This window comes from Vidua chalybeata, chromosome 2, assembly GCF_026979565.1.
Source record: "Vidua chalybeata isolate OUT-0048 chromosome 2, bVidCha1 merged haplotype, whole genome shotgun sequence".
Taxonomy (NCBI): domain Eukaryota; kingdom Metazoa; phylum Chordata; class Aves; order Passeriformes; family Viduidae; genus Vidua; species Vidua chalybeata.
In genome coordinates, this window is record NC_071531.1 from 102,141,988 (window position 1) to 102,161,691 (window position 19,704).

Sequence of the window (19,704 nt, forward strand, 5' to 3'; positions counted from 1 at the left end):
CCTTTTCATTCTTAAATGTTTTCATAGAGGCGGTCCCAGTTTCTCTGATTGGCTTAGCAGTGTGTCAATTCTCAGAGCCAGCCAGCTATTGGTTTTGCTAGGCACAGAGGAAGCTCTTAACAGCTCCTACATAGAGTTACTTCAGTGGCTGGCGTTTTTCCTCCTCACCAAAACCAATTTAATGCAAAACCAGCATATGAGGGCAAGCAGTGAGAAAACCCACAGACAAGATTTTCAGAGTTAACTGCTGTTTGTGCATGTATCAGTACTGGGGCAGAGCAAGAAGGTTTTAAAATCCAGCTGAAATTAAAAAGGTGTTAGCTCAGGGCTCTCCAGAAACCAGCCTTTCTTTGTATCACGTTGCCTGGCATCACAATCTGCTTTGGAAGACTCTTGGCTCTTCTAATTTGCCTCCATTTTTTGCCCTGAAGCTGGTTTGTTTCCTTGACCAGGTCTTTTCACTTCTGTGTCAGTTATGAAATGTGCCAGTGGCACAGGCTCATTTCCCCCCTGTAAAGGGCTTCTAAAATTATAGATTACAAGAATTATTCATTATTAATACTTTCACCTAACCACAAATGCTGCATTAATCTGAGCTCAGGGGCCAGGGTAGCAGAGGAGGGGTCTGCAAGAGCAGTTTGGGCAATGTTTGCTCATGGTTGTTTCTTCCCTTGGGTCCTTGCTACTGAAAATTACTGCTGACCCACCTGAGGGTTGGTGCTGACAATACTGAAAAACCTAGCAGAAGACATAAATAGGAAAATACTCAAAAATGGTTTTTAGTTAAGGATGGAAATTGCGTTTTGTATAGAGCTGTGGAAGGAAAAACAATTACGTGCTATGCTAGTGCCACTCTGAACTGCTGTGAAGGAAAGAGCTTCTGCAGCACCAGACTTGCAAGCTCTGTGAAAGTCTGCCTTTCTGGAGACACAAGTGAGTCAGATGTGCTGATGTGCTTTTAGTTTGCAGCTAATCTAAAGCTGAGTTACTGGGTTTTATTCAGAGGCAGGAGCTCGTCCAGTCATCTCGCATGCAAAGGACATGGGAGCCACTCAGGCTCTCACTTACAAGCGTGGTAGGTTGTTTGTCAAACCCACAGGAACACTAAGCCAGTGACACAGACTTCCTGAGAAGATGGGCAGTTCCATTGCTCATATCAACAGTATCATCAGGTTTGTGTGATTTTCTGATGAGCAGTTCTTGATTGAAAACTGTGGGTCTATCAGATTCCCTGTGTTACTGCATCTCACTGCTGATAATGGCTCGTAGCTGAATTCAGAAATTCAAATGAATAAGAATAGATGTTAAAAATTCTGAATTCTAAGGAACAATGTAACACTTCATTTCTGAATTTAAGTTCTTTGACACTGTCAAAGATCAAGTAGATAAGGAAGGCAACACAATTGGAACAAAAGAGAGAAACAACAACAAAAAAATCTGAATCTTTTAATAAACATTTCCAATATGTTTGAACTTACTGAGGCAGTTGGCAGTAACTCAAATACCTCCAAGTTTTGCAAATCCTGTTTTTCTGTTAGTGCCAGTGAGCTACTTCAACTTAGGTTTCAGCTGATAAAACCTTAGTGGGGTAATAAAAGAGTTTTATAAAACTGTATATGACACACATTTGGATAGAAATTTGTGTTTCTTCTTTCTTTCCCTTCAAAAAACTGGAAGATAAATATGCTGTTCACAAATCAGAACATATAGGAATATTCATTGTATTTTCAAAAAGCACTTTACTTTTTTTGAATGTTATAGATGGTGCTGTAAAGATTCCCTGTTGAATGGAAAAAGGAGGGATTCAGGAGGCTTTTAAGTCAATATTGATAAAGAGCAGCTGCAGGAACTCATGTCCATTTTGGCTGCCAGTTCTGATCAGACAATGGGGAAAAGTTTGCATGTAATGAATATGATTTTGTTCTCTTGACAGAAATTATTTAGTCTTACTGGTTTCTGACTTGAAGCAGTAACCAGAATATGATGTAAAAATTATGCTGCCTCAATGCTGAAGCTTTCCTTGTGAAGTCTTACCCATCCCTTCCTTTTACTTTCAGGATTAACTGAAGGCGGATATTTTCTAGTTGTTGCTTTGGTAACTGTTAATGCAGTGTGTCTCTCCTGCACTGTCCCAGTAGAAGAGCCCTTGACTTTGTGATTTATGGGGATTTTGTTTATTTTTGTTTGCTTTTTTGTTTCTTTTCTGCACGTGCCTAGTTGAGCCCGTTGATGCCCGCCCAGCTGCAGACAGAGGACTCACCACACGACCAGGTATATGACTCGCATGGCTTTTACCTAACCTGTATTTTTTTCCAACATGCATATGGTTTGCTGGTGCTGAAATGATTTCCCTTTGCTTTGTTATACCCTGCTCACAAAATTTAATGCTATTCCATGAATGATGGAAGCATCATTCCCTCACAAATAATCCCCATGTGAGTGCTGTCTGTGTTGAGGGTGTTTGGGATGTGTGCTTGCAGCGGGAGTGGGTCCCAGACCCAGAACTGATTTGTATCAAAGGTCTCATCCTTTCCAGAAATAACCCTTTGGCAGGTGCGGGAGATGGTAAACTTGGTACCCCGTAGTACAGACACTACTTCTAATTTGGGAATGTATAATAGAAATGTCAAATCCTTTATGTAGGGTGAGCAGAGCTAATGAAGAATTAATACATACAGTTTCAGAGCTGCAGGGGGCATTGATATTTTTTGCTGTGGTACTTATCTTACTTACCTCCAAATACCTAAAAATCGGTATTATCCCTCTGGATTCCCTGAAGATGCCTGAGGACACAACTCTTCACTCAATTCTAGGACAGAGCAGGGTGATTGTTTCTACTCTGTAGGTATCTCTGTCTTTGTATTGATTTCAGAACAATAGCATATCACTAGCTTGAGTCAAGCTGCAAATGGTTGGAAAAGTTAAAATGGGACAATTCCAGTTTCCAAAAGGAAAAATTATTTTAGCTTTTCATACTAATTTTTTTTTTCTTTTGGGGTTATTTTTCCTCTGTTTTTTGTTCAGAATTATCTGAAACTGTTAAAGGCATTGAGAGGAAACAGCCTTTTATTTCAGAAGAGGCTATTCTCTGACTCTTTGATATAGTGAGAATATATTTTAGGGTCAGGATTATTTCAGTGTCACATCATAATTGTGTTTTCTTCCTTCAGATCATATTAAACTGATTGATCTGTATCCTTTTTCCCTTTATCTTGTCTTCCAAACATCCATTAGATAGCATCGTGGACAGCACCTTTCTAAGTGTTTTTAAATCTTAACTCACCCATGTTTTGTAACTACAGAAATTGCTACAGTGGGAGGTAAAATAAGCTCATATGTTGCAGCAACTGGCATATGTGTCAGAACTGGTGAGGTAGTGTGCTCCTAGCACTGTTTTAGGAGTCTGACATCTTTACTTATGTTTAGAGTCTTTATTCAGTCCATGAAGAGAGCCTGGAAACTGGTAAAGAGCTACAGTGCCAAAAATTTTGGGATCAGGAAAAAATCCCTTCAGTACTGCATTATCTTACCTTCTTCCTGAGGAGAAATATAAATGCATATGGTTTAATCCAAATTTTGTAATGCTAATTCAGTCTAGCAGTTTTCATATAATATTAAAATCTATTATTATTTTCAATTTTAATTTCAGTCCTCTTGAAAAAAATCCTGTTATGAGGCTCATATTTATTACTGCAGGTTATTCCTTCCTCCCTTCTGTTCCCTCACACATAGACACATCTCAGAAATCCTTAGTGTCCCTTCTCTGGAGAAAGGATTTTCTCTCACTGCCTCTCTCTTGTTTCAGAGTGAAACTGTATGTTTTAGTCAACTGCATTAGAGTGCTTTTTGGTTGTGTTGATACAAGTAGTACTAAAGTAGATAAGCCTAATGACAATATGTCATGAGTCATCTTGGTGAATATGTAGGATAGATTACTAAGGATAGGTAAAAAAACGTTTCGGCATCTGACCATTATGGCTTGAAATTTGGCAGATGGCAAATGTTGTAACTTTTCTACTGTGAAAATTGCATGGGATATTTCCTCAATGTTCTGCTAAAGTGCAAAAGTAATGCTTAACTTTCTTACGTCTTTAATCACCATTTACAGATTCAGAAAAAATTTTCTTGCTGATACAGATTCTGTCTATAAATGTCCATGTGGTTTTTCATCATCCTTCAAAAGCAAATTATGTGTGACAAAATTTCACTTTAACAGAGAAATTATTCCAATCTGAATATCTTAATGAACTAGGAATAGTGGAAAGCAAATAGATGCTTATTTCAACTGTGAAGTACAGAAGGGGTTTTGATAGTTTTAAAGTATGTGCTTTAAAACTGTTTTACTTTACTTGCTAATTACAAACAAAATTTCTATATTGGGGGTTGAAAAAGGAAAATAAATACTTTTTGGGTAGTAATTGTCCTTTTGGGATAGTCTGTTTTTACAGTTTGGGGCTATTATTGAAGAAAAAAAAAATCTAAAAATATAGTAGATTACAGTAGAGTGAAAAAGAATAAATGAAAGACCTGCAGATTAATGCATCCAGTTGCTTGTGACTTTTTGTTTTAATTGCCCAGCTTCTTGGTTTCCTGAAAGGTCTGCCCTTTCTGTGGGCCTGACTTTTCAGTCAATGCTTCTACTTGCTTGGCTCAAGTGACCTGCTTTTTCAGGATGGAAATACTGGTATCACCTCAGTCTGTAACACTCCAAGCCTGAAGAAGAACAAATGAATATTTTGTAGGTGTTTGAATTTCTTGAAGAAAATGAGCTCTGAAAGGACTAAGACAAACATGCAAACGTGTGCCCTTTTTTCTCTTTTCCAATTTATTTACTTCTTACTCACACAACATTCTTATAATGATCAGTATGTTTTCCTTACAGGCAGATCAAAATCATGCAGATCATCTTTGTCACTTCCTTAGAAGAGAGATAGTTTGTTCACAGTCCAAAATAGTCACAGACTCACAGAATACTGGGTTGAAAGGGGACCTCAACGATCATCTGATCCAACAAGTATTTAGGTGGTAGTAGTATTTGTGATACATAAGATCTTTTTCCTTCACCATATCATTCTTTTTCAAAAAATGAAGTCTGTGAGTCAAGCCAGAAAATTAAGGAGTTGTCCAGTTCATAGAATAGAAAAGTTTATGAGTAAGGACCACGTTTAAGGCATTTGTTGAAATTTATGCCAGTTGTCTAAACCCCCACCTCTGTTGTGCTCCACCTTGGCTGTCCACAGTTGAAGCTTGAATTGGAATCTGATCCACATCAGTCCTAGGAAAATAATATTGTCTTGATGAATCCCATTTTATAGTATGGATAAAACATCTGTGTAATTCACATGGGCATTAGAAAAGGACTCTAGTGCCTTAACGTACTGTCCCTCCCCTTCCTAATTCATAAATGGGCAAACAAACATAAAAATGATACCTAAAACCATTTCTTATCATCTCCTTCCTAAAAAGGAAGTAAATGAGATGGTAAAAGGTCAGAGGGAAGAAAAGTATCTAGATGTACTAAGTAGTCATCAGTGCGCTGTTTTTTAATACAGCACAAAATTATAACAGATTTGACATATTTCTTGCTATTTATAAATTGCTTTATACAAGGAGATGTTAGATGTCCAGTCCAGCCTCAGAACTTCCATAGGAAGAACTTCAGATAGAATGAGTACTTCTTTTCTTGATAATCTCACTGTAACAACTTATTCAGTAGTGTTTCCTTCTCTCCTGTGCTCCAGCAGTCACTTTTTCATGATAAGCACTTAATTTCTTGCAACTGGATTTTGGGTATCTGTTTATTAGTAACTTTGTGTGTGTGTGTGCTTGTACATATTGAGACATGTACACATAAAAATACATATAAAAACATCTCTAGATGCTCATGAGCAAGCTTGTTTTACTTATGTTAATTCAGCAGCTCTGATTTGTGGACATTGAGTGAAGATTAGAAAATGTGCCATCAGAAGGGACATTGCTTAGTGTTAGCTATTTTCTGTAATTCAAGGTGATAAAGAACAAATGCTCTGTTCTGGACAGATCATATTTTTGTCTGTTACACAGTTGCAGTTGTACTTATACACTCACAGCTGTAAATACATCACTTACAGGATGCCTGTAATTCACAATGCAAGGATTTTATGCTATTAAGTATGTTACTTTCTTCCATGTAGTATAGTTTGGACTTGGTGGTTTTTGCATTATTCCAACTCTTTGTCAGTTGATCATTTTTGCAAACATTTAACTATTTTGGGGAAATGTTGTACATAAAGCTGCTTCTGTGTCTTTGGCCCTTCTGCTAATAAATCATGACATGTCTATCTTTATTACATTACATAATAACTGAGGGTTTTTTTCCCTCATGCAGAGGCCCTGTAAGCCTAATGGCTGTTCTGCAGAATCATGGGCACACATGCTGTGGTCTGTATGAGGTGAGGGCATAGAGCAGCTTAGTTAATTATTTATCATTTTCTTGTCAGAAACTGCCAATGTATTTTTTTTCCTGTCTTTGTGATATTAGTTCAATACAGTTGCTTTAAACAAACTGTCTGCAGCTACCAAATAAAAATAATTAATAATTTTTCTTCCATTAGACTGTTTTGGTTTGTTTTATGAGATCATTGCTAACTGTGAATGCAGTTATAGGTACATAGGCACAGCATCTGGATTGACATGCCAGAAAGATTATCAAACCAGATTTTACTGGTTTTGATTATTCATTTCTGCACACATGTATTCTGAGAAATAATTATTTTATACTTCATTCCAGTGAGATTCTTTTGTAAAAAAGATAATGCTTTTGTTGCACTTATTTTCTGCTTTTTTCAATTTGAGAGCCCCATAATCATCCATGAAGTAAGTGAACCAGCAGTTCACTGACATCTTAGGAGAGACCAGAAAGTTTTATCTCCATGCAGTCTTAAAAGTGCATATCCCTCAAAGATGTTTGATTTAACCTTACAAAAAAGAGTATATAGTCTTCATTTTCATCTTTATGAGTTCACAATATACATTCTTCTTTCATTTCAAAATTAAATGACCTGCACAAAGTCACCAAGTCATATGGAAGTAATAGTTGAACTTCTAGTTAGAACAGGCAGCTCTCTACTCCGGGGGTTTGTTTGAAGTCTGTATTCCTTCCCTTCCACCCTTTTTATCTTTGATGAAGATTAACCCAGATAAAACTGTTTGCCACACTTGTAATGGGCTTTGATTCAACAGCTCTTTTCTTGTTCTTGCCATGACTGAAGCATAGTTCATGGACATGGAGCTGAATGTTGTCCTGAATGCAGTCAGTACCACAGTCACTCAAACTGCTGTTTTGATTTTCTCTGTGTAGAGACTACTCAGGTCTAGTTGTTTCAACTGTGCTTCAATTGGAGATTTAATTTTTAACTCTAGATGTAACCTCAGGCACAGCTAACACTCCTCAATCTGTGCAAAACAATATCACAAAACCTTTCTAGCTGTTTAAGTAACCAGTAGATTAAGTAATTGCAAACAGTATGGTAGATAATGTGTAAGGATAATTATATCCTTGGTGGGATTCACTGTAACCTCTTTTTTTTAGTCTTCTGAAAGCATAAATATATATTTACACAAACAAAGAAGCTCATCAATGTTAGTATAAAGTGTTCCCCAAAGCAGCTGCTTGGTTTTTATTTCATATGAGTAGTTTTTCACTCCATATTATTTTCTTTCCCATTAAGGCAAGGAAAAATTGGGGTTTCATACTCTCCATTTTTTGATGTTTGGAAATTTATGCGTGCACACATGCATGTGTATACATGTATATATAAAAGCAGTTAATATTGCTAATTAAAAGCAATATCAATAAAAAGACCATCATAGTTAGCTCATTTTGTTGCATTTCACTAGAAGCTTTTAAAAAAGCCCATGGTTTTTATAACAAAATAGCGTTGTCAGTTTTTCTAAGGAGCTGTGAATTAATGTATTTTTCACTGAATTGAAGCATTTTTAAATTGAAGTGATGAGGATTGCAGCTCCCTAAAGGTGGTATGTAATTCAGAAGAAAACTGGTAGCAGTTATCATTATCTGTGAATTTGCAATGAAGCTGTTGCTCTCACTTTTCATCTTGTATATTGGCTTTTGTGTTTTGGTTGTGTATTTTAGAATTGGTAATGGAAAAAACCATAATTTTGTCCGAAGTCAGGATTAAAGTTCTTGTCAGAGAGAGAACTGTTCTTTGTGTGCTTGTCTTCAGTGCAAGGGTAAAGAGGTATTAGGAATCCCTTGGCTGTTTGCATCTCACCTCTGATCAAAGTTTTAGAAAGACCCTGAAGTTTTTCCCACTTCAGTTACTACCCTTGGAAAGTGTATCTTTGATTTTACCATTCAAGTCTAAATGTGTGGTCACTAGGATAGTAAAGTGAATGAACTGGTAATAGAGAGAATCTCTTCAACAAAAAGTCTCAATTCTATAGCATTGTGGAAAGGTGTGTGTAACACCATGTATATTTTTATCTCATACCAGGTATTTAATTGATTCTAGTGCAATGTCCTTCTCCTAACTATATAATGAGTTATTTGCAGAAGACCAGCAGTTTACCCTAGTTGAAGTCTTTTTCCTCACTTGTAAGGGAGGTAGAAAGAAGGAGGTAGAAGGAAGGAAAAAGTTGCTATCGGGTTTGTTAGTGCAACAGCCAAAAAAAAAAAAGATTTCTCTGTTTCTGACCTTTTTCTGGTGCAAGTTGCCAAAAACAAATTTCAGTAAGTCTTATCATTAATTTCCTAATATCAGATCCTACCTTGTGTTCAGATTCCATGGCATTTTTGTGGGGCCTTGGTCACTTAGCCCAAACCAAAAAATTTCTGCCTGATCCCAAGGCAAAAACCCATTGTTTAACCTGGTGTATGTTGAAAGCTACTGTTTGATTGGAATGGGATGAGGGGAGGGAACCAAATTAAACAAATGTTGCTCTAGGGAAGCTGGAGCCCTCTTTTTTTCCAGCAGCTGAGACTACTGGTGAACTTATCACCCTCTGGTGCTGATTCATGTGACCTGTTCTGCCTCTGTAATGCTCACTGTAACTCCTGTCTGTGGCATTTGACTGTTCAACAGAAGCTGACAAAGACCAGCAAACTCAGCTGTTGCAGCTTTGCTGTCACTAAAAGTGGTCAAAAGCTGAAGTTCTCATGTCCATTTTCCTACCTCTAGCAGTGGTACAAACAAAATATGTACAGATTTCACCTCTGCCTTATACCCCTGCACATCCACTGAGCATTTGACAGCTAGCATTTGATAGGTTCCAGGACTAAAACTGTATTTTCAACATTATGTTTAGTAACCCTGAAGGAACCTTTCTTCTTTGCATTTATTCATTTGTATTTTGAACATCCTCATGATTTGTGCCCGTGAGTTCCACAGTCCAATTTTGCATTGTACTGAATAATATATATATATGTACATACACTGTCTTGTGTTACTTTTCAATCTGCTGTGTCATAGCCATGTTAATGTCCTATATTTCTTAGGAGAAATAATGAATGACCATTTCCTGTAGACTTTCCCCTTGTCATTCACAGTCACACACTCTGTTGTGTTTCACCTTATTTGCCTGTTCTAGTCTGAAGACTCACGATTTCAGTTCTTTGTGTACAAAAGCCATTCCATACCTGTGATCATCTGTGTCTCCTTGCATTGTATCTTTTGTAGTTCTTCTGCATTTGTGTGAGGTGAGGTGACCAGAACAAATAGCCAGATTTAAAATGAGGATGCATAATATATATAGTGCTGTAACAATGTTTTCCAGTTTCTCATAATTGCTCCTACCTTTCTCTTTGCCTTTTTGACTGCTGCTGAGCCAAATGCTCACAGTTACCCACTGTGACTGCAAGGTCCCGGTCTCAAAAGCTTTTTGGAAATCCAGATTCACTCCAAGCAGAATCACTGTTTCCCATGTGATTCCTAGCTCTTCCAGTGACCTCTAAGAGTTTGGGAGGTAGGACTTCCCTCAACAAAAGACAAGCAGATTCTTTACTGATTTACCTTATATGTGTGTGGATATGTTCTAATCAATATTTATAGCTTCAATGGATTTGCCAGCTGTAGCAGTCAAGTTGTACAGTTCTTCAGGCCTTTGCCTTGGTGGAATTTCCATGTGGTGCTTTTGCCAGGCTATCTGCGAGGGCAGCGAGTGTGGCCATGGACAGTGGTGAGCAGCTGGGAGCAGCCACCTCTTCAGCTGCTGCAGCCAAGGACAGTAAAACAGGTCCTGGAAAGCCCTTTCCCCCCAGCTACTGCACTGGTACTCCACTACTGTAATTTTCCCCCTTCCCTTTTAATCCTAAAACCAAAAAGGCAGGAGGGGTTGACAGGTCAAACTTCCTTGCTTCCTTGTTCTCCTTTGTTGCAATCCGCTCTAATCACAGAGGAGCAAAGAGAACTAACTCTCTGAATAAAATGGAACAAACCTGGATGTTTGAATAATCCCCCAAATGCAATTAAAACCAAAATAAGTTAGATGTTAATACAAAAAATTATATCTTTTATTTAATAGTAAGAGAGGCAAAGAGAAAGAAAGGGAAAAGAGAGAAAGAAATAGAAAGTGACAGAGACAGATTAAGTAGAAGCATATCACCCCTCCATGGGTCTCAATGACATCTCCTTGTTTCCCTCCATCTGGTCTTCTTGGTGGTGAGGGTCCCCTGCCAAAAAGTATAGAATCCAATGGATTCTGTAATATGTTTGGGCAGGTGGGAACACAAAGGTACCTCCCTGAGGGGGGCCAGTTTGACACTTGTAAGACTGTGAATCTGTTGCATCATGCAGTATGGTGTGCAGTGCTCTGGTGCAGGGTTTGGGGACCCCTTTGGGGAGGGCCTTTGATGGGCCATGACACCCCTTCATCTGTGCCCCATGTGAGTGTCCCATAGATGTGGCTTTCCAGGGGTGAGAGGCCCTGCAGCTGGGCCAGTCTGCCCAGTGGAGGATGGGTGTTCACTGCCTCTGACCTCTCTGACCTAAGGCTTTTTCCGCCATACGCAGGAAACTTCTCCTCCTCCTCCTCCCTTTGATGCAGGGGTCTGTACAAGCCTGGCAGCAGAAAAGCCTGAGGCTATAGCCTCCACCCCTGAAGGTGCTGGGCTTAATCCTCCTGTGAAAGTATTCTTCCCAAACCAGACCTGAGAACAGTGTCACTTTATCTTACCTCAAAGCAATTTACAGTCCAGGGCCTCAGTCCAGAGTGCAGTAGTCTTCGGTGCAGTTTTTGTTATACAGTTTTGCTAAAATAGGCAGTAGTCCTTTGTAAAAATATTTAAGCCATAAACTATAACATTTCAGTCTCCAACATACTTTTCCTCATTTCATTCATTGATGTAGGTGTAGGGGATACTTCGAGATGATACACAAAAGAGAGTAAATTAATTTGGAAAACTAGCCACAGCTGCTTCAAGGATAGAAAGTTAAACCTGTTTTCAGGTACCATGTGGGTTTTATTTCCTGCAGCTCCACTTCCTCCTGTATTTCTTTGACAGAATATCATTGTTTGTTTTCAGACTGCAATTCCTTAGGTACTTTACAGTTCTTGCATTTAAAAATGGTCTCCCATAAATGTCATAATGTATTTGTGTCAGTACTGTTATGTAGCATCAAAAATCAGGAACTTAATAGATTTGAGGGGTTGAAGTGCTTGATTCCTTAAAAATAAGGTAAAATTTATGGGGCAGTCAGACTCTTCAAAAAAATAACCATAAATTCCTTATAGCGTGAGGATGATTCTTGTTCTCTCCTTTGCATGTTTTCCTCTGAAAATAAAGATCAGAACCTTAGAGTGGGTTATCTGTACAGTTCAGAGAAGTTTTTGGGAATATCCATTCTTGCTAGTTCATAATTCAAAAATAATCCACCACTTAATGAAAAAAGAAATTGCACATTCAAAGGCAATTTCAAAAGATTGATTGAGTGTTATTTTAGGCTGTGGAGCTCAATGGCACATGGAATTCTTAAGGAATTATTATTGAAGTCCAGCGAGACATTGGAGCACGGGACCAGTCAGTAGTGTTGAGAATTTTAAAAGAGGTTCTTCCTCTTAATCAAAATTTAAGTTCAGTGCAAGATTCTAAGAATTAAGCCTTGGAGAGAGGAGTTGGGAGTGAGAAAATGCTGAAATAAACACAAACAAGGAATATGAACTGATTTGTTCCTAATACATTCAGTAGAGGGAGGAAATTACATCTCATAAACACCATTCTTCTGCAGTGTTTTACCTCCAAGAAATACAAATGTTGGGTACATTGGTACTGAGAAGGAAACCAATCAGCTCCATGAATACCCATATATTCTCTCTAAGACAGAGCCAGGTCTTCAGGATTCTTAGACATATACAGGATTCACCGCTCATTCTCCTAAGGCTGTTTTCCAGGAGGAAATTTTGGCTTCTTTCTAGCTAGACAAGTGCAACATCTCCCCTTCACACCCGTAAGAGAACAGGACTGTAAACTATGCACGATTATAAATGTTGCAAGCTGTAGTCACTTGCTTTTCTGTAGAGACAGTTATCATCTTTCAGAGAGAAGACAAGAAGAATCATTAATTCTAAGCAGTATGAATCTGAAAACTCTGTAAACTCCACAAACATTTTAGTAACTTGTACATGTTTGTGGACTTGCAGGAAGCAAGAAAATAACGTATCTGGAGTTCTCTTACTCACGCCATGAGTATTTTGTTTTTTCCTCACAGCAGCCTGAGCTGAGGGAGGAGGAAGATTTTGGCCTAAACAACAAATTTTCTTGACATTGCTAAAGAGGCTGTCAGAGCAGATCTGTATGCAGCCTGTGAGCCAATTCAGGAGATCTCTGTTGGTCCCTCGCAGCTTAGTTCATGCAGTGTTTCATGCTGGAAGCCTTTAATGCCTGTACTAATATAGCTGCTGAGGATTAAGGATCGTTTAACAGATGAGAAACTTTAATAGCTTATTCTGTATCACCTCAGTGGGACTGAAACACCAGATGCACCTCACTTTCCTCCTAGTTCCTTTTCACGTTGCATCACACCTCCTCCGTGTGAATGGCACTGTTGCCTTCTCTCCAGCAATGGGGTTAAGCAGAATCTTCCTGAATCTGAAACCTGAATTTAATGAATTGTCTTTGTGGTGCAATGCAGGTTCTGGGTTGACCAATGTTAAGACAGAAGAGATATCTGAGGTGAAGATGGATGCAGAGTTCCGGCATGACTCAGGATATGAAGTTCATCATCAAAAGCTGGTGAGCAATCAAACAGTGCTTTCCATGCATGCATTTTGAGATGCTGATTCAGTCTTGATCTAGTGAGTCACTTACGGCCATGTTTTGCTTGAGTGATGTGGACATTGAAAGTGCCAACAAAAAGTTGGCATGTGAAAAGATTATGATTTTTCTGGTTCTCTCTTCAATGAGAGTAAACCTGGAACAATGTCACCAGAGAGTATGGAAGGTCATTGAGCCTCACATGAGAGGAAATTCCGACAGTTCCTGTCCTTTTACTACCATGGCACTGGATGTGCTTATATGGAGTCCAACTGTCTCACACTCTCTCTGTATCATACAAGGGATACAGAGGATGGAAAATGCTGAGTTCCAAAAAAAGAAAAAGAGTTTGAGACACATAGCACAGTGCAGCAAGAAATAGAATAACACTGCTTCAGGAATACAGTCCTTTCCCATCAAAACAGATGGTAATGGTGTATGCATGGAGCACAACCTTTCACAAGAATGGCTGCTTGGGATAAAAGGAGATTCCCCACCGGCCTTAATTTTAGTTTGTGTTTGGCTGTATTTGTGTGTTTTGTTCCTTAAGGTATATGAAGCTACTATTAACAGGGGAAAGGCAGGTAGGAGCAAAATACTGTTCCCCATTTGAACTGTGCTTCTTGTGAACATAAAAATGACAACCAAAAGCACTGTAGGTAAGAACAGCATCTTCTAAAAGCTTTTTTTTTGGTCACTTAATAAGCAATGAAGAACCCAGACAGAAATGTTGACTATAAACCTCTTCTGTTTCTTCTTTGTAAGGATATATTATGTGATGAGGTTTCAGTTCCATAGCTTTCAATATCCTGATACTAAACTTGAAAGCATTTTTCCTTAATATATTTTTAAAGCTAAGTAGTGCTGAAAATCAGAATTATCATGGGACTCAAATTTGCATTTGAAGTAGACAATCACTCTGTGAAAAGATATTCTGCCATATCTTTGATACCAAGAACTGAAAATTACCAATTGATGAGTTAATCCAAAATGCATTAGCACTAATTTGGGAAAGTCTGACTTGCTTAGCTCAGATGGGTTAAACATGCCAATGGAGCAAACCTGTGCAGGGTGTAGAAGGGAAGGAATTTTCAGGAACGTGTGCTAGACACAGTAGTTACTGGTTGCCATAGTTTTCAGTAGCACCCTTTAGTGTGTAAGTGGTTTGATACCATCTCAAGGAATTAGGTGCTGGGAACTCCCCATACCATGGTGGCTGATGGGGAGGGCATTGCAGTCCCTGCACGTGGTAATCTGTGTCATGCTTAAAATGGGACCTTTCTAGCTTTTCACAGTGTTTTTTGCCATACTTTTTGCTGATAGGTACAACTACTATTTAAAAATCAGTGATCTGTCTTCTAGGTTATCTTTTCAATTGAGACTGAGCAGGGATTCTGGCATTGCTGAGCAAGTACTGGACTGATGCTTACAAGGCCTTGCTTCCCTGCCACACACCATGTCCTGTCCAATGCCCCTCTACATTTAGCGTTAATTCAAAAGCAGGCAGCAGAAAACACTTTGATCTGTGCATCCATTCTGTGCCATGGTAGAATTTCCTGAAAGAGTCTCCTAAGGATATTGCTTTGAATTCAGCTGCACATGGTATTTTACATGCAGACCTCTGTATTGGGTTGAAATTGCATTTATTTTCTCCTTCATGGAGGTTCATGTTTGATCTATACATTAAATTGATTTTCATGGCTCGGAGTGCTTAAGGCCTTCCTCTCTTGCGCATGTATATTAGCTTGGGCATTTCACAGTGCTCCTGAATTAGTATAGTAACAGAATTTCAGTCCTAGGCAGGTAAAATTAATGGAAGAAATTACTACTTTGCACTGGTTTATGCCAACACTATCCATTGTTTGTACTTTCTAGTATATTTTTAACTTTATTATAACACATTTCTTCTTGCTTGTGACTATGAAAAATATAGATATTTATACTGCATGCTTTATTTAATACCTTTCTAACGAAGGTTGTGTTTATTAAAGAGTGCAAATGTTATACAGCTCAGTATAATTCTTAGCTGGTTTCTTGCTTCCCTCTACATTTTTATTAAATACTTGTCAAAGTATTTAGTCTTTCAGTATGCAATAGTTGTGCAATTCTGTGAATGTAATTTATTCTCTAATTATTTTTGCCCATTTTGGTTTAAAATAATAATAATAACAATAACAACAACAACAATAATAATAAAAATAGCCTGCTATTGGCATGCAGACAAAAGGATTGTAATGTATGCTCAGATGTGAAATGTATTATTTGAATATGGAACAAGGCAATGAAGACAAATCATCCATTTTTCATACCCACTCCTGCTTATAAAGGCCAGTCTTATTATATGCTTAGTAAAGCATCTTGTGTCCTCTGTTTCCCCTTATCAGTGTATAAAATTCAAGTGGATTTTCTCTGGTTTTCATACACCTATTACCTCCTAGGTCTCACAGAAGTACATCATGCAGATACAGCTTATTCTCTTTACCCTGCAAAATCTTGAAGCACTCCTTCGTGGTCATTTAAATCAGCGATAGCTTTTATTGGCTCATCTCCTTTGGTGTGAGAATTTTCTCCCAGCTGGTTGTGTGCAGGTTTCACTGTAGTTAACAGGTCCTTCACTACTCTTTTATTGAAAAAATGCATCATGGTCCAAACAGGCCACACAGTTGTAAATTTATGACCACACTCTTGATTAGCATTCTGAAAATAAAGAAATATATGTGCTCCTGGGTTACTCCACTCAAGCCTATCACTTGTGCACTTAGCTTGACTCGCTTACTCAAGGAAAAAAGGGAGCTACTCTCTAAGACCTGTGTGAAGCTGAACATGGAGCTGAGTTCCCCTTTAGCACAGCACTGCTACACCACAGGCCATACATATGTCCCAGATTGCTTCTCTCCAGCTCTCAGAGCTTTGTGGCACAGCAGTCCAGGTTTCAGTAATTACCAAGACATGCAATGCCATTTAATTACTGACGCTTCAATAGCCTTTACATTGCTGTGGCAGCTTGGCAGGTTAGTCAACTGTTCAGTGGGCTTTTTATTAGCCATCTTCCTTTATATTTCTTTTGTAGGTGTTCTTTGCTGAAGATGTGGGCTCAAATAAAGGTGCCATCATTGGACTAATGGTGGGAGGTGTTGTCATAGCAACAGTGATTGTCATTACTTTGGTGATGCTGAAGAAGAAGCAGTACACATCTATTCATCATGGGGTTGTGGAGGTAAGAAATGACTTCCAAGCACAACTGGTGTCATCTGTGCAACACAGTCAACACACTGCTCTATAAATACTAACTTTTGAAGGAAGAAACGGTAGTTTTAGCTGTGTTGGCACTGTTGCATCCAGCAGTGTGGAATCAATTTGCTTTATTTAGTAAATGCAAACACAATGTAAACCATGTTATAGTGGGTGTAAAACCACAAAACTTTCTTCTGCAACTATTCCAGACCAATCACTTAATAATGTGAAAGTTCATTTTACAAGAAATGTGACAGTAGCAAATGAGAAGAGACCGCGCAAGAGGAAAAATCTGGTTTTACAGTTGGGAATTCACACACCAATTTTTCTATTTAGCTTTAATGTTTGAGACTGGCCCTCCCATAGCTTGTGCTGTGCACTGCAAGGATTTTCTCCAGACAGGTATTTCATTGTTCTCTGTTCTCTAAATGAGATTTTTTTGTTGCCATAAACAGCTTTGGATTTATGGCTAATCTGAAACTCATCATTTTGAGAAACAAATAGTATGTAAGATTCTTATATAGGATTTTCAAGATGAAAATCTTTATCTCTTCTCAGTCTGCGAAGGAATTTTGTGGTCAATTTACAGTAATTTAAGATATTTTATCTACTTTATGGCTTTAAGATAAGATCTCTGTAAGTAGAAAAACTTCATTATGAGAACTGGAAGAGGTTAATGTAACTCTTTTTCTTCCTATTTAGTTTGCTGTGTGAGTGTCTGGTTTGCAGATAGTACTTGTATTAGTAAGGACTTGAGACACGTGTCTATTTTTGCCTTTTAGAATTGGTATTTTTCATTTTTGATTGCAACTGAAGTCTTGATCAAGTCCATAGTTTATGTTGGTTTAATCTTGAGTCAGATTAATCTTGCTTTGGTCTTGCTGGAGACACACATGCTTCATGATGCATTTATTCCACTGTCTGGGATTACAAAGGGTCTTAAGAATTATTTGTGTAAGCCTTTGTCTTAAGCCTATGCTTGTGCAACCTTGTGTCCACACTGTGGTTATCCATGTAGTTTGAAACTTTCCATAGAGACATAGTCAGAAGATCACCAACAGTGTAGGGTATGTGGGGTGATTTGCACAGAGAGCAACCTGTGCAGAAATTTGGACGAAGAAGCTGAAAATAGCAAACAGGTATCTCAGCTTTAGCTTTTGATGTGATAGCTTTCAGCCCATTTTGTAGAAAATTGAAGCAGATTTTAGTATTAATCCACCAAGCTAGTGGATATCTGGATATCTGCTGCCAACAGTTGTGCCACCAGAGACCCTCCTTTGGGTGAATTTTGTAATAATGGAAAAAGCAGGAACCTTGTTAGGCCAGACTCCAGATCAGACATTGAATGTAGACATACCATTATTGGAGAACATCTTGGTTTGAAAGACAGGTGTCTGCTAAGGAAGGCAGAAGCCTACGTCAGAAAGGAAAATGTAAACCTACTCCCTCCGAATTACTATAATTTTGAAATTAAGGGCTCTTGGGCAAAGATATGAGGATAGGAATAACAGTTCTTTACTAGTATGTATAAATTAAAAAAAATAACAACAACAAACTACAACTTAATAGGAAAATTAAAAGGCAGTAGTACAAAGCCACTGATAGTCAGAATACAACCTGACACCCTGTAGATCAGTGTGTTGGTGGCAGTCTGATTTAATGGTGTTGGTGCAGTCCTTCTAGAGTGACAAATGTCATTCTGTTGAAGCAGTGATCCTGTGTAGTTTTCCTCTGAAGGTCCAGTGGTGGTATGGATGGGTTTGGTCTTCCTCTGGGAATCCAGTGGAAAAAGGCTGATTGTGGTGTTCTAAATCTCAGATTATATCCAGGTTGGCACCCCCGCTGGGTGGAGCACCTCACAATGTAATTTTATGATTTATTTATGTAATTATGATTATTATAATTTTATGATAATTTTATCAGTCATGCAGTGACACTCAATGGCACATTAATAGAAGATATTCCCCTGGAGGGAGGATGAGTCATGGAAGAGATAAAGAACACTGCATCACCTGGTTTTAATAGCTGGCCCATTAACAGAAGATATCCTCCCAGAGTTATGAGGATGGGTTATGGAAGAGATAAAGAACACTGCCCCCACCCGGTTTTAACAGATGATAATAGAATACGTGCCTTTTGTTAAATCTTGCATTGCAACCTAAGACACAGTAGAAGCTTAAAATTCCAGGTGGGTTACACCTGATAGAATGGCACGGCAAAGGTGATTCTGGACTTCTACAAGCTTTCTTTGGTAACAGTGAATTTGGAACTGTTTGCCTAGAAATAACATGCACAAGCTGAATAAGAAATTCATGTCAAAATGACAGCATCACTTAATAAATATTATATGATTTTTATCTGTAAAAAATTTTACAGATAGAACCATAAAGCTCTAGCATGCAGATGTACCAAGAATATTAGTGGATTTATAGTATCACACTGTAGATTGTGTCACCTTGTGGATTCGCTGGCATTGGCAGCCAGGATTCCTCCTTCTGCCTGACTTGCTCTGTGATCTTCACAGACTACACAGCCTCACTGTCCAAGTTTCTTGCCTGCAAGAAAGGCATAACATCTGGTTTTGTCCTAAGATGGTAACAATTTTGTAGCACTTGTATTGGGGACAAAAAAAAAAACCCATAGAAGAGCCATATACAATTGATGTTTAATACTAAAATGTCTTCAAAATAAAGCTGTTACATTCTAAAGAGAATTCATTGATTTAGCTACAGCTCACCTCTAGTATACTAGAGTATACTCTACTCTCCATACAGTATACTCTAGTATACTGTGCACAGAAAGCAAGGAAGAGCAAAATCACTTGATGTAAAAATAACTCTACATCAGCTCTAGCTTGGCTGAGTGTATTTTAACTAATTTGCCACCTCTTTGTTGTGTGTCAGAAGTTACTGTGTGAATTTAACCTTGTGATAATGAAAGATTACTAAACAGGTCTTGTTCTACGTATGTTCTTGTCTTCCAAAAAGACAAGACTATGTGGTGTTCTCTCATTTTCACTATGACTTTTTCTAACAAAATAAATTATTAAAAATCCTGTTAGCCTTTCTTTAAGCTCTGAGAATGGATATACTTGTCCTATTTAGAAGTGTCATTTTTTTCCCTAGTCTGAGAATAAAAATGTTCCAAAGTTGTTCAGCCTCCCCAGGGAAAGAACTTTTCTAGTTAAGTAAATAAATGACTGAGAGATTGAAAATTACTGA

General features: G+C 38.2%; 1 protein-coding gene across 4 annotated transcripts in view; it reads left to right on the forward strand.

The window, feature by feature from the left end:
* The window catches only part of APP (amyloid beta precursor protein), a 181,325-nt gene that overhangs the window by 156,112 nt on the left and 5,509 nt on the right, over positions 1–19,704 (forward strand). For 2 of the 4 annotated variants that reach the window (XM_053933838.1, XM_053933850.1), the window contains 3 exons: positions 2,218–2,271; positions 13,128–13,228; positions 16,320–16,466. In XM_053933838.1, coding sequence (XP_053789813.1) covers positions 2,218–2,271; positions 13,128–13,228; positions 16,320–16,466 — 302 coding nt within the window. The remainder of the gene's footprint in view (positions 1–2,217; positions 2,272–13,127; positions 13,229–16,319; positions 16,467–19,704) is intronic. The other 2 variants (XM_053933841.1, XM_053933859.1) reach the window with 1 other exon arrangement.